This window comes from Sebastes fasciatus, chromosome 8, assembly GCF_043250625.1.
Source record: "Sebastes fasciatus isolate fSebFas1 chromosome 8, fSebFas1.pri, whole genome shotgun sequence".
Classification (NCBI taxonomy): Eukaryota; Metazoa; Chordata; class Actinopteri; order Perciformes; family Sebastidae; genus Sebastes; species Sebastes fasciatus.
Window position 1 is genome coordinate 29923303 of NC_133802.1, and position 16124 is coordinate 29939426.

General features: G+C 40.1%; 1 protein-coding gene and 1 long non-coding RNA gene across 2 annotated transcripts in view; one reads left to right on the forward strand and one right to left on the reverse strand.

Moving 5' to 3' along the window:
• The first annotated feature begins 1765 nt into the window (after window positions 1-1765).
• On the forward strand, window positions 1766-3799 carry LOC141773190 (uncharacterized). Its single transcript, XR_012595029.1, has 2 exons — window positions 1766-2989; window positions 3029-3799. It is a non-coding gene; the product is annotated as an uncharacterized LOC141773190 (long non-coding RNA).
• Window positions 3800-9663: 5864 nt separating this feature from the next.
• slc6a8 (solute carrier family 6 member 8) overlaps window positions 9664-16124 on the reverse strand; it is a 35959-nt gene continuing 29498 nt past the window's right edge. Inside the window, exons 8-13 of the mRNA XM_074644950.1 lie at window positions 14312-14424; window positions 13060-13197; window positions 11928-12030; window positions 10820-10920; window positions 10160-10330; window positions 9664-9951 (exon numbers count right to left, since the gene is read on the reverse strand). Coding sequence (XP_074501051.1) covers window positions 9817-9951; window positions 10160-10330; window positions 10820-10920; window positions 11928-12030; window positions 13060-13197; window positions 14312-14424 — 761 coding nt within the window. The 3' untranslated portion in view covers window positions 9664-9816. The remainder of the gene's footprint in view (window positions 9952-10159; window positions 10331-10819; window positions 10921-11927; window positions 12031-13059; window positions 13198-14311; window positions 14425-16124) is intronic.

A 16124-nucleotide genomic window follows, 5' to 3' on the forward strand; every position in this document is an offset into this window, starting at 1 on the left:
GGTGGAACAAAACTAAATACATTTACCCAACTACTGTACTTAAGTACACATTTGAGGTACTTGTACTTTGCTTTACTCCACTACATTTATCTAACAGCTTCAGTTACTTTACAAATTAAGATTTTTACACACAAAACATGAGTTTATAAAATCTGATGTTTTGTTCTAAATTAAACAACTGAAAGCATTAATCCATTAATCAATAAGCCCATTAATCCATTAGTCCATTAATCAATTAATCAATTAGTCCATTAATCAATTAATCCATTAATCAATTAGTGGATTGACTGAAAATGTGAAACTATTTTGATGGTTGTAGTCATATTTTTATATAAAACCATTTGGTTCCAGATTTAATAATGTTAATGTATTAATGATGATGTTAATAATGTTAATGTCTTACCTTGTGTGGTATTAGTACTTGAACAGCAGTAAGGGATCTGTGTACTTTGTCCTGCTGTGTGCAGGACTGTCCCCCGGTCGGTCCGTCTCCTGTCTAAACATAGCATCCCACCTTCAACTCCTCTCTTATTAAGGCAGCTGTCGGTCTAAACGGCCACTTGGCATTAGAAACCGGTTTGAGCCGCTTCGCCGAGCCTCACCACCGTCTCACCAGATCAGCTTTCACTGGCGACCGGAGCGCCTCCAGTCCAAAAAAACGTCTCAGTATTTCTGTCTCCTGCTTCCTGGAAATTCAGACTGGTTTAAAGACGTTCATGCTGCAGAGAACTGTTCCTCGCAGTAACCGACTGATATCAGAGTATCTGGTCGGGATGAAGCGGTCTGGTGTTTCAGTTCTACAGAAAAGCATTTTAAGGCTCCCTGGTGGTTCAGTGGTTTTAGACAAGTTCTAGGTAACTGCAACGTTTCCGGTTTGATTCCAGTTGGGAATCTTTGTTGTTTGTCTTCACCCGACTCAATATCGTCACATAAAGACAACAATGCCGTTGTCTTGTCAATTTTATTTGTATCGCTCAAAAAATCACATATCACAATTCTTAAAGAAACCAAAAAGAAGAAGCAGTTTTATCACATTTGGTACTTGGATCAGCACATTCAGCTGCTGTGACTTGACTGCTTCTTCTGTCCGTACGACGTCTGCACCTACGTCCTTTCGGCAATCGCCTGCGGCCCGTCATTACCTAAGTACTGTCATCATCGCCTGCGTCCCATCGTCAGCGCCTGCATCCCGTCATCGTCACCTACGTCACGTTGTCGTTGCCTACGTCCCGTCACCGCCTACATCCCTTCGACATTGCCTATGTCCAGTCGACGTCGCCTACGTCCCATCGGCACGTCTGTCTTATCATTGCCTACATATCGTCATCGCCTACGTCATGTCGACCCCCTCTTTGTCCTGTCATCACCCACATTACGTCGACATCGCCTACATCCCGTCGACATTGCCCATGTCCCATCCACGTCGCCTACATCCCATCGACACCTCCTACGTCCCGTCAACATCGGTTACATCCTGTCGACACTGCCTACATCCCGTTGACACCCTCTACATCCTGTCGACGTCGTCTACATCCCGTTGACACCGTCTACATCCCGTTGAGACTGTCTACATCCCATCGACGTCGCCCATGACCTGTCGACATGGCCTAAATCTTGTTGACATTCAACGCATCCGTTAATATATTATTTGCTGGATTGATATAAAAGGCATTTTTTTAATTGTGCCCCCACATTTAAAAACAAACTTGCCCCCTGTAACATATAAGTAGAAGTTTGATCCTTTTCTGGAGACTTGATTCAAACTTCCATGTTTCATACAAAAGAACCAAATAAACAACAGTTGAGAAAACAAACCCAGTAACCACGGAGACAGATCAGCTGTTTGTCATGACGTTAGTTTTATTGCCGTTGTTTTAGTCATTGGTGAATGAGCACAGTGATCACAGTGGTGTACAGCACGGAGACCCCCACAGGGGTCAAAGGTCAATGAAACACAGGTGACATCATCAGGGCTCAAAGTTGACTCTGACATCATCGACGAGTCAGCGAGTTTTGTTGTTGTTTTTTTTGGGGGGGGGGGCTGGTAACTCGTTAACGTCGAGCCCTGAGTGTCGTTAGTACACAGCACAATTAATTAAGCTACTTTTATCACCTTTAATCGATTGTCTAATCTACAGTTATGGATGGAAGACTTGGAGGTTCACAGAAAGTCACAGAGACACAGTCACAACAAAAATGGCCGACATGATGGGATTGATGAGGTCACCGTGTAGCTGAGTTCGGGCTGGAAACACAAACAGGACGATCACGGAAACATTTTCAAAATTTGGAGTAGATTGAGTCTTATATGTTCAGTTTTGTAAGATGTAACAAACAAATGTGCTAAACTCCGACACTGTGGGCCAACTACAGTTCCCATAATGCTTTGGTAGATGTAAACAGTAAGTATAACGTCATAATAGCAACCTGATGCAAGACAGTTCATATTTTATTAACCTCATTTTTATCTACTTATTTTAGCTCAATACGAACTTCTTATATAACGTCTATAGTTTATTTCATATCCAATGTTTTTGTTAACAGAAACCTTCAGTTTCCTCTCGCCGTCCAGCACCGTACGTTAAAGCCTGCGGGGTTTCCAGCCCAAACACGATGGGAAAGCGCCTCTTGCTGGTTCCACTGATCCGACCTCCCAAAAAACGCAAAGGTGAGAAAGTTATTTAATATCACGATCAAAGACTTTCTGGAGCACCAGCAATATCATAATAACCGGCCTGTTGTGTCGAGAATAACCTTTAATAACTTCCTCGTGATCATAAGAAACAAAGCAGAAACAAAAATCATCTTTTTTCCCTTTAAACTTTCTTATTTGTTCATTTTTTTTATTTTTGGAGGTTAAAAAACACTTTGGCAATGTTTTTGGCTATAAAAATCAGTGACAATATTTAAAAAAAAAAGATCTATAAAACAATATTCATCTACAGTAAAATGAAGCTGAAATAATACATTTGAATTACTTTTAAAAGCTGTGAGTGAAGTCCACTCTGTGTTGGTCTGAGAACAGCAGGAGTTTTTTTTGGGGAAAACAGGCGCTCTCTGACGGAAACCAGCCGACGGTGAAGTTTGTTGGACAGAATCGATTATCAAAACCTGCCGAGGACGAACAGACAGACTTTTCTAGAGTTTTAGATCCAGACACCTGAATTATTTATTAATATAAATGTCCGATAACATTGTCTGTAAAGTGTGCCACCCTGTTTGAAAGCTCTGAGAGGAGAAACACTAAATCACTTTATGTTTTATGTTTATAGTTTTGATTCAATTTTGTAATTTTTCTACTTTCACAACAAGTTACATTATAAAGAAAATATCCTTTAAGTTATCGTGTTCACAAAAATATCTTTTGCAAACATATAACCTGCCTGAAAAAGACATTAGATAATATTTTATTCAAAATGTATTATATCCCACATCAGTGTGTCTCTAATCTGTTAAAAGACCCTTACTGATCACCTTAATCATTAGCATACAGCACACCTGTTTTATTTAGTTAATTAAATCTGGCTTCCTGTTCTGTCTCCATGCAGCTCGGCTGGTTTCCAGTTTTGGATCAAAGATTCTGTCACAACCAGGATTTTTTTTTGGCAGAAGAGCACAAAGACAAAATGACATGAAGCAACGTCAGATTTCGGTAATGTGCATTTTCATTTTCTTTTGTCTTAAATTGCAGATGTTTATATTATTTCCCCCCTCTGACCCACCAGGCTCCAGTCCAGAGATGAGACGGTTAAAAAACAAACAAAACAATAGTGATACAACTTTAATTTAAAAAATAAAAGACTTCGAAATGTCATTTTGAGTTAATGTTTCTATAAAATGGTTAGTTTGATTAGTGAAATATGGGTTATCAGTGGCACTGTACCTCTACAACAACATTCGATCCCTAATCCCTCTAGTTTTAATCATCAGCAATAATCTCTGTATGCCGTCTCTTTAAATCCAGACCGGCCAATCAACATCAGCTCCACTCATTTCATCATTAATTAGGCTGATGTTTTAATTTAATATCATCTTTAGTTCTCAGTGATTGAAACTGATGTTTTCAGCCCAACAGATTCATTTCAAAGACAGAAAATAATCAGATCATTTTTTAAAGGTGCAATCAGTAATATTTTACTAGACTGTAGAGTTGGAAAGATATTCATGTTTAGACTTTAATTGATATTAACTGGTTTACCATATATGGTATCAAGGTGTTCTTCATGGTGCCTTCAAATGGGGTCGTGTTTACCGTGTTTACAAAGAGAGTCCATATGAACGCCCCCCTCATGTCGTATTCACGACCTCGTAAGTGGAAAGTTTCTGAAAGCTCAGAGTTGACGAGTTGTGACGTGTTTGTTGACGTTGTCAGAAATGGCGGAGGCCATTGAAGTTAATTTTTCGGTGCATAATAAGTGAATATATTGTCATTTTAGTCGAGTATTGTTTTTCTTGGTAATTTTCTAATATGTCTGAGGCCGCATTTACTGCATTATGTTACCCACTTGCTAGCTTGCCGCTGTGGCTTCTAGACGCTGACAGTAACGTTAATATTGCCGTTGCTTAGCAGCGGCGTTCTCACGACTTAACCACTTAAACGCAACGTATGTCTTGTACACGACTTCCCATGTTGTAAAAACAAGTTTCATTTGAAGGCACCATCAGTCTCCGGATGTGATTGGTGTCTGGACGCTCCCACTGACTGCTGGGATACGTAGTTAATATTTTCTGCTACGTGTTGATCTTTGTAGTGTCGGTAGTTTTACTGCAGGTATCTTATTGAGGTAGCTGTGCTACTGCATACTGTTACCATGGCAACCTTCTGATTATTTTAAAGTCACAGTCGACAGTTATTCAGCCTTAAAAGTAAAATAAAAATAAGATACGATTTATTTCACCATCTGTCATCATGTAGAATATGTTCAAATTAATTCTATGAGATGAGACAGGCAGATTAAATTGTTTTTTCTGCTTTGAAATAATAATAATGATAATAATAATAATAATGTGAGCCGTGGGGGGTCTGAGGACGAAACATTGATATTCAGAAGAAAAAAAAAATCATCTAAATCTAAAACTCTTCAAACACTTTAAGCACTTCGAAAATCTTAGAAATCAAAAAAAAGTAAAGAAAAAAAATAATTCCCTTTCGTGGTGTGTTCAGAGCCACACGAAGCCTCAACATCACTGCATCGCAGCAAACCCGCCAAAATAAAAGCCCCGCCCCTCGCTGCTTGTTCACATTAGCCGGTCAGACACCATTTAAAGTTCTCACAACACCAACGTAGGTCAATATAATACAGTTTAAATTATTAGAGACACAAAAATGTGACACTTTGAAGTCCAATAAAACATCATAAAGTTTCTAAGAGATTACTGCCAGTTTTTAAATTCACAGCATAAATTTGATCTTCAGATAATTATATTTTCATTGGTGTTGGAGAACCTTTAAAGCAGCAACATGGAACAGGCCGAGGAGGGAAATGTTTCCAGAAACACTTCCCAGAATCCTCTCCTGCTGGCCGCCGCCGACAAGACATTTGCATAAAAAGCTAACAGAAGTTTATTTTGAAAGTCTGAATGAGGAGTGAGGTAGCCTGAAGCTTGAGTTGGTCACAGCCGGCGGCGCGTCGTCGCTCGTGTTCGCCTGCTAAAACGTGAACAGTCAGCCAGATATCGTCATCATCACAATTACATACTGCATCAAATATAGATAACGCACAAAGATATTCAATATATATATATAGATCTATCATACTGTCAGCAAAATAAAAGCCTCCACAAAATAAATCTCTGATTCATTTTACAATATGTAAAACAAAACACGATTCTTTTTAAAAGCAACATTATTTCACAACAATGTGCAAATGTATGTTTTAGTATATTTTACATTCTGATCAATGTGTTTCATCCATGACAGGTGGATGGTGGGTGGTTGCTAGGAGACAGAGTTGTAGACACGCCCCCGCAGACTGCCGATTGGTGGGATAGAAACCAGAGCCGTCCTGTCGGGCTCTGCGTTTGGCTCGTACGGGCTCTAGAGTTAAGACAACGACGTAAGGCAACGCTTGGCATCAGGCTGAGTCCTCCGGCTCTCATCTCTCCACCAGCTGACGGCAGGTAAATACGGATTCTTCTTCTTCTTCAAACTAAAATCAGCCATTTGTCAAACTGCTAACAAATATCTTACCAACTGGAAAATATCTGTTTATGGGTGTTTAGCCAATTATTGTTTTTTAAATATTGATGCTGCATTCACACCAAGAGCGAAGTGAATTTTTGCCTTGCTTTACTTGCGTGAGTTGAACCGCCGGTATCATTTGTGTTCATTCGCTCTAGACGCGGCAGAGGAGAAGGGGTTTGTCTCCATAGATATCAACAACTTTTCTTTTCACCATCAATAACCAATGTTGTGGAAGTCCCAGATGTGTCAAAAAATGCAAACGCGTCGTGTGTGAGTTCATAACGTCACCCGGCGGCGAGCTTTATTCACATACAGTGCTGCACTGACTGTATCTAGCAAGCCACACGTCACTACTGCGGTATGAACCCAAAATAAACAGATTGTGCTGTGATTTAATTGCAATAAACGGATCAAAAGGATGCCGAAATAACTACATAATGATGTTGATTTGTAAAAAGTCTGAATTCATGCCTTGTCAGGTCTGACTGCAAGATGACAAGCAAACAACTGTTAAAATGCTTGTTTTCTGAATGGAGTTCTGATCCATCAGTGGCAGGCTATGCAGCTGCTCCATCAACACTCAACATAACGTCATCTAGGCATAAATACGGCAGCGACGTTGTTGTTTCTACCACAGACAGTCTGTGGTTTTTACACAGAGTTTTGTCCGGTCTCTGTACAGATATGTTGTTCTATCGTAGCTCTGGGTGACAACAGACAGATACAAGATTTATTTCCTCCATTTCTGATTCAACGTCAGTGACGACAGGAGGGGAATCTCAACACTAATAGAGTTTCATGACGCAGCGTTACAAGAATTTCCCGCTACAGTTGAAATATTTCAACTCCCACGGATAGATTTGCATGTTTGCGTCGTGTAATTCCCTCCATGCGCGTCGCCTGGTGTGAATTTGCGTCTATTTGCCTCTTTGCATTGACTTTGTATGTAATCGCGCCGCGTGGAAAATTCGCTTCACTCGTGGTCTGAACAGAATCTCTCTTCTTGGACAGAAAAGTAAAAAAAAAAAAAAGGCTGATCAAAGATTTTTGCAACTTCATCTTTGCCGTCCGTATTGCTGCATAATAACTGAGTTCAGGTCTGTTGTTCAGTTTCATTAAAAGACACTTAGACCAACCCAGGAAACCAGTTCTTAGAGTTCTACAGTTTTTCTGGTATAAAACTGAGAGCGTGAGACTATCAGCTGTTGAGGAGCAGAGCGTGATGTTGGGTGGGAGGACCTCAGCGTTAACGATGAACTGATGGCAGAGAAGAAGAAGACGAGTGAACAGGTTGATATTGGCAGCCTGGAGCCCTGGTCTAGGATCAGTACCGCTCCGTTTGGCACTTCAGCCGAAGCCCGACCTTTGGACCGGATTCTCCCCTCACGAGGAGGTCAAATACTGAACATGAAGAGGTTAAAGGTCAGATCCAGTGTGGGTTCAGTCTTTCATTACTGTACTGGGGGAGCCTGTGATTGGCTGGATGTGACTGACAGGAGGCGGAGCCGCAGAAAATGTCAGGTACTTTATCTGATGATGACGTACGCAATGACCACGGTGGGATTGACCTGTTCTGAGGTGAATAAAGATTTAGTACTTCAGCTTTTCAATTAACCAAATAATGTCCAAACTGAACTGCGTTCGTTAATCCAGTCTTTCCTACGAGTAATGATTATTTTTATTAATCTGCCAATTACTTTCTCTATTAATCGATCAATATAATTGGTCTGGTTTTGTCTGAACTGTCCAAAGACTTTCAGCTTCTTGATTAATGGTTTGCCAATTAATCAATGATCTAAATTGTTGGTAAATTTTCTTGAAAGCTCTGGGATTAGCAAGTAAGGGGACCTTGAGTTGAGACTGTTTAGCCAACCGTTGTATTTTGGTTTGTTTGCATTCAGAGAAAACTACAAAATTGACTTGAGCCTGAAAGGTGAAGCAGGTTTTCGCTGAGGAAGCTCAGGAGTCGTGGTCGAAAGCTTCAGGAGGTAACAAGTAAGTTGAATTTTTTTTCACCTTCAAAGAGTCAGAGAGTGAATAAGAAACCCGGATGTAAAAATCTACTTAAAATGACTGAATTCTCACTGGATCGTTCCTTCTAATATCGGATCTATCGAACCTCGGCGAGACTGTTGAAGACAGACCGGAGGTCGCCGGTCAGAGAACCTCACGCTGCTCAGGAGTCAGGACTGTTCTGGGGTCAGTTGTAGGAGCTGGTGATTCACAGTTATTTAGCTTCAGAGCTGGACGGAAACGAGCTGCGCCTATACGTCGAACCAAACAAACCACATCGGGACGACTTCAGTCCTGATCGGGTTCTAGATCGACAACAATCAGAGTGTCACAGAAGGTAAAGACATCAGGAAGGACTGATGATGCATTCAGGACCCGCTGAGATCAGTCCGGCTTCCTGGCAGCGTGGTGAGTTCATGGACCGCAGTTTGCTCTGTAACAGGAACTCGTCGTCTTTCGCACCTCAGTCCTGCTGCCAAACATTGTCGGGTTGTAAGAAAAAGATCGCAGAACTCCCGCAACTTTGCAAAAGACACTCGGACGTAGGGATATGATTTTATTGATACCTTCTTTTTTTTAATTCTTCTAATTCTGCTCATCGGTCCGATTCTTTATCGATTCCTTTATAGAGAGGCGGCGAAGGCCCGCCCCTTCGGGTGGACCACCATGGGACCTTATTTCGGAAAAAATATGAACAGTAGTAAACGGCAAGAGAGACATATTTCACACATATGATGTTTGTCAATTTAAAAGATAATTTTGCAAGTCAAGAAAGTCTCAATTTGGAACCACTTCTCGATTCCCATCCCTCGTCAGCATGGAAACTTTTTCTATTACAAGTGTCTTGACAACTAAATTGGAGGATCTACTTCCTCCTCATTGATGGGAAGCCACCAATCATCTTTTCTTACCTCCTTCATTTTGACCACGGGACTGAAGAGCAGAGCGGTTTGCTATGTTTCCTGTTACGACGCAAATGACCTCTGGTCATTCTCTGGGGGTCAGTCTGTCTACAACTCTGTCTTAATAATCAGCCATTACACACACACACACAGCACGGGAAGTTTAGACTTGAGTACCAAGTCCCTGTGATGATGAAATGTGTGTATGTGTGTGTGTAATGGCCGTCTATCAGGTGTGTGTTTGCATTGATACGCTTCATCCAACATGGAGGAAGCCCGACGTTCAGCAGCGTTTTGTTTTTGAACACAGTGAAAATCTCCCCGACCCTCTTCTTCTTCTTCTTCTTGTTCTTCTTCAGCCCCTCCAGGTTTTTGTGGAAAATTAGCATTTGATCCTTTAAATAGTCCAAGAGAGTATTATTTACAATTTCCATATTGAGAGCCGGAGGAATGGAAGACTTTTAAAGCCTTAAAGAAGCCAGTGATCTGCTGGTTTCATTTAGTTTAGTTTATTTCGTTGTTGCTGTGATTATAAAAACCCTCCTGGAGGAGCCGCTTCATTCCTTTATTCTTTTACAGGTGTGAAACATGTTGGTAGCTTTGGTGGCTGCTGACGTTTTGGAAGTGCTGAAGAGTTGATCCCAGAGGCAACCGACCGCTGGTCACTCTGAGGTGTCTGGATGGAGATGGAGCGCTGTGATTGGTGGAGTCCAGCCTCTACATGACGCTCTCAAAGATGATGACCTTGTTTTCGTCGGTGCCGGGAGACAGCAAGGTCAGGGCCTTGATGTCGGGGGCCATGTACTCCAGGTGATGGGCCCCCCACACCGGAGTGGTCAGGTGAGCCCAGCGCTGCAGCACACAGACACACACACAGGTGAGATGTGACGTTTACATGTTGTTCTGATTGGTTAAAGAGTAACGCATCCACAGATCAGTGCAGAGGTGGAACAAGTAACTCCAGCCATAAATGAACTTTCTAGCATGTAAAGAAAATTGACCCAATATTAATGCAATATCATATCTGCTTGTGTTTGTTGCAGTGTGAGTGAGTGCTGACCTCTTTGAAGGTTCCCTTGGCGCTGAAAAGTTTGTAGAGGACGCTGACGGGGATGCAGAGCATGGAGGACAGAGCCATACACCAGCCTATCACCTCGCCCCACCACGGGTACACGTACGTATTGTTGTAGGTCAGCGCCTTGTAGTTCACCAGGTGGAACAGGAAGATGCCCTGTAGAGGAGAGGAGGGGAGCGTCAAGCAGGAAACAGGACTGTTTTTGTTAAGAAATAATAGTTAAAAATATGTTTTCCCCACAAAAAACCTAATATAGGATTAGTCTCATATTTGAATCTAGTATTGTATTTGTAGTTTTTTTTTTATCAAAGCAAGGTATTCCAGACGTCCCTCTCACCAGCAACGTTTTCCAGCCCCTCCTGGGGGATCCCGAGGCGTTCCCAGGCCAGATGAGATATTATAATCTCTCTCCAGCGTGTTCTGGGTCGACCCCGGGGTCTCCAACCAGCTGGTCGTACCCAGGAAACCTCAACTGGCTCCGTTCAACATGAAGGAGCAGCGGCTCTACTAGTATAGTATAGATAATGAATAATACTGCATCTACACTTGAGGGTATTACTGTATTAGTATGTAAACAAAAGTACTTATGTTAACAATGTTATGTTGTTGTTTTTTTTCCAACAGGGCGGTGTTGCTCAGTCTTACCATGCAGACACATGGAGTTATAAAGGACCAGCACCACTTCATCCAGGGGAAAGGCCGGTAGCCAATCATACGAGCTACATCATCCATGAAGCGGTCAGCACCTGCAACGAAGACACACAACACTTTATCCTTCACTGTTACATACAGTATGTTCTCACATGAAGACTTTAACATATAACCACTTTTTTTGAAAAAAAAAGTCATAGTATAATATGTCAAAAAAAGTCGAAAAAAGTCATAGTATAGTATGTCGAAAGAAACAAAATAAAAAGCCATAGTACATTAGGTCGAAAAAAATTGAAAAAAAAAAGTCATAGTATAGTATGTCGAAAATAGTCGAAAAAAAGTCTTAGTTCAGTATGTCAAAAAAAGTTGAAAAAAGTCATAGTATGTCGAAAAAGTCAAAGTGTAGTAATTCGAAAAAAAAGTTATAGTATAGCATGTCAAAAAAAGTAAAAAAAAAAAGTCATAGTATAGTTTGTCGAAAATAGTCAAAAAAAAGTCTTAGTTCAGTATGTCAAAAAAAGTTGAAAAAAGTCATGTAAAAAAAAGTCAGACTATAATATATCAAAAAAGTAAAACAAAAAGTCATAGTATAGTTTGTCAAAAAAAAGTCATAGTATTGTATGTCGAAAAGAGTTGAAGAAAAAGTTATAGTATGTCGAAAAAAAGTCGAAACAAGTCATAGTATAGTATGTCGAAAAAGTCATAGTGTAGTAATTCGAAAAAAAAGTTATAGTATAGCATGTCAAAAAAAGTAAAAAAAAAAAGTCATAGTACATTTTGTCTAAAAAAAAGTCATAGTATAGTATGTGTTTTTTTTGTTTCGACATACTATACTATGAATTTGTTGATGTTTTTCAATCTATGTGAATATATATATATTATATCAAATACTGCACTGACATTTTTATGAAATGCGTTCCTATGAAAACTCGTGACACACAGTTTTTCGCTATGAGAAATTATACTTAAACAGACTGAACTGTGACCTTCACTGTAACATCATATAACTATTCACACACCTATTTTAAGATCAGACACAGTATGCCAATACTTTGCTGTGAAACACTATACTACACCGTGTGTGTGTGTTTGTGTGTCATACCGTAAACCCAGGCAACTACTATGCATTCCCAGAATGCTTGCCACAACAGAGTCATTCCACTGGCCGAATAGTAGTCAAACAATTGGAAGACGTACATCCCTCCCTGCAGAGAGAGAGAGAGAGAGAGACAGAGAGAGAGACAGAGAGAGAGAGAGAGAGAGAGACAGAGAGAGAGAGACACAACTCAGTGTTTAATAAGATAAAGTGTTTTATTTATTGCAACAGTTTAACCCAAAATTAAACTTAATTATCAGCTAAAGTGTGAAGAGTTTTTTGTTTTCTCTTCTTTTAAATAATTAATGAGACCATTGTTCTTTGATGTGTTTATATCATTCTGTAGCTTCCCAGTGGTGTTCCTTATGTATTATGGGACATTCACATTTTGGTTAAAGTATGTTTTCGCGTCAAAATGCTATTTTCCCTTCAAGCCCTTCTAAACCTTGACCTGACGTAGGTTTCTGCATGATGACGCTGCTACATGTACAGTATATATACATCCTTATAGTCAGTGTATTAACGTTACATACAGTAACTTAGATGGCGGTCGTTGTGCTCCCAGTTTGGAGAAGCAGACAGGAGTACCGGCAGGAAGCTAAGCAATGTACCGCTGTGGATGCCACGTTAGTTCAGATCTGAAAGTCACACAATAACACAAACAAACAAACTAACCGATCGATGCAGCGGCAGACCAGCAACTCCCCGTGTTCTGAGAGGTCAAATTACTGGTTTTGTGAATGGAGTCTGGTGGCTTTGAAGACAGCGATATAACGGTTTCATAAAAACAGTAATTCTACCTCTCAGAACACGGGAGTATATATACAACCCCACTTCAAAAAAAATCTGAACTAACCCTTTCAGTTATTTCCAAACTTAGCACAGCTAACATTGACTCAGCTAGTGCTAGCGTTCACATCATTCATAACCTTATTGATTAGCTACGTCACTGCCTTCTGCTAACGGCTGAGTGGACGTTTACATTTTTAAAAAACGCAGATGGACCCGCCCTTTAAGTTCAGTCAGAAGCTCCATCTCTCTCGTCACTTTTGTTGCTGCCAGCAGTTATGAACAAAGAAAAACAGTTTCCTAAATAGTATTTTTACATTTAAGAAGAACCAGGCAGTGTGTAACTGACCTGCGTCACCATGGAGAGGTCAATAATGAAGCACAGTAAACAGCATATCGCCACAGAGATCTCCCTTCTGTAGCGAAAGTTCTGCTTGCCAGGAAACACATCCAGGATTCCAGTAACGAAACCCTCCACCCCGACAAACTGGAGACACACAGAGACAAAGACAGATTAACAACTAGTCTGTCTGCACAACACAAACACAAACACTGGGAACTTACTGTACATATATAAGATTTTATTGATCCCCATGTTACGTCACAACAGCACAAGAGACAGATTAATTAACCAAAAAATATATATATATTATTATTTTAATACAATAAATAAAATAGTCAAGAAAATAAGAGAATTTAATTTTTAAAGCTATATACGTTAAAATAGACTACATAAATGAATAGTTCACATATTTATGCAAATATATACGGAGGACCACAAGAGTCATGTAAATAGTAATAAGGCATTTAATTGATTAATGACTAATTGTACAATAAAAATAGCCATTAATAAATTTGTTTACAAATTGATTTATTAATCCATGAATAAATGGACCAAATTACAAAGTAATTAATTATTTGACATTTTAATGGGCAATAAAAATAAAAGATTTATAAAAAGAATTTATAAAATGAAATATTAATCCAATTATTTACTTATTTTTTTAAACTGCATTTTCAAATTTAAATTCCATTATTTAGAATTAATTCATGTATTTTTAAATGATGAATTTTTTGAGTGTTTTATGGCGTTTTTGTAAAGCCCTTTTTTATATGAAATAAAAATAATTATTTTTAGTGCCCATTAAAATGTCAAATAATGAATTACTTTGTAATTTAGTCCATTTATATTGTGAACAAATTTATTAATGGCTATTTATATTTATGCTTTATTACTATTTGCGTGACTCTTGTGGTCCTCCATAAATATATGTGGGCAAATACAATAAATTAATAATGTGTACTAATAGATAGATGATCATAGTCATCATTAAGTGACATTATAATCTCATTATAATGCAGCTGACAGCGTTCCAAGTGGGATTTGAGAGTCTGCTGCAACGTTTAAATTCACGTTGTTGTTTTCATGCTGTCCGTGTTGGCTTCATCTGAGCTTCATTGAACGCACCACCAGGGAGAGGCTCTCAAACTGCATCACCACATGATGATAATGTGAAAAATAATAAACTGACTTGAGTGGAAGAAAAGGAGATCAATCTATACGGTGAATATGATGAGCAGGAATGTGAAATATTGATCACCTGACTGTCCAGTCCGAGCATCAGAAGCATGAAGAAGAAGAGCGCCGCCCAGAGAGGAGCCACCGGCATCAGACTGACCGCCTTCGGATACGCAATGAAGGCCAGACCTGGACCTGAAGCACACGCACACACACACACACACGTTAGATGCTTAATAAACTACAACACTTGTCAAGCTTTATGTCATACCTTTTTATTTCTTTTGTTTAATTTTACTCCTTTTGATCACCAGAATCACCGTTTCATTAAAACAGAGGGTCACAACCTTTCTGGCTTCACAATGTAAATTTCCCTGAACAGGTTAAAACTTTACAGACTGGCCCTTTAAGTCTTTAAAGAGGGGTCCGTCTTGATTGACATGTGGGTCATCCAGTCAGCTGTGGTCAGCTCCACCTTTAAGCAAATCAAATTTACTGAGCGACACGTTTCCTCAAGTTCAAACTGTCAGATTAAAGGTGCATTACGCTCATTTACAGCACGACTCTATCCAAGGTTCATTCTGTGCTTCGGAAATAAAGATGAGTCACATGTCATGAGGTGAAAGGGCTTAAATAATCCGTCAATTAATACTGCGCACGCACACATACACACACACACACACATACACACACACGCACACACAGTGATGCTAATACTTTAAACCATTGTAAACATGTCAGAGTAAATTGGATTTGCTTTTGTTCTTTTTGCAAAGAGATTAAAATAAAAAGATTCATGTCCTCACGCTGCTTCCTCTTTATTTACACACACACTTAGAGACCTATTTTTACAGCGCATGGTCTAAAGTGTATTTAGGGTGTGTCCAACTCTACTTTTGCCAGTTAAGCGGGGCATAATCTGAGCACAAAGTAATGCGCAAAGGGGTTGTATTTAGTCTGTTAATTAATCATAGGTGTGTTTTAAACCAATCAGAGTGTCATCTCCCTTTAAGAGCCAGCTGCGCCTGCACCGGGCGCATTGCTATTTAAAAAGGAAGATTCAGCAAATTGGAGAAGCCGTTTTCTGCTGATGAAACGGATCTGTTCGTTCACTAAGTGAAAGTGTACGAGCAGATGTATGTGGTCCCATGTGGACACTCTGCCTCCGCCGTCTCCCAGTCTCTGACTGCATCTGAGCAAATGACCGATAACCTAACCTTTAAACGGTGCAGGTTAAATTCATTATATGATAATAAGCACTAGATAAATATGATAAGCATGTATTGATAAATAATGAAAACTGTATTACTTTCCGATGCAACGCACCGGGGGGCTTGGACCGTCTGAGCGGAATCCTCCGGAGATGCTTTATGCACGGGCGTACAGCCGGGCGCTGCCGGAGAGGTGGTGCGTAACGTGCGGAGAGGGCCGCAAACTTTGTAGTAGCCTATGTCTGCATTCGCACAAAGAGGGATGAGGTGTGTGTGTGTATGTGTGTGACCACTGTGATCTCTCTGGTCACGGCGAGGAGCGCTGAGAGAGCGCTTCAGGTTGATCAATACAGAATGCTTAAGAGCCTTACTTCATTATATTCATTATATTCTGAATTTTAGTGTTTTCCTGAACATCAATTAAAGCCTTGTTGTAGTGCCGACACTGTTGAACTGAGGAGGAGGAGAGCTGCTGCGTCTCTGTGTGTGTGTAACAAGCAGAGTGGACGCATTTTATGAACCTGCCTATAAGAAGACGCATCTTACTATTAGAATAATAATGCGCCCTTGAAATGCTGCGCCAGACCTTAGACCAGGCTTTTCTGCTGTCTCAAGATTGGCAATGCGCCAACAATGCGCCTGAGCACATTTACATTTTAAGACCAACACAGATGTGCGCAATTA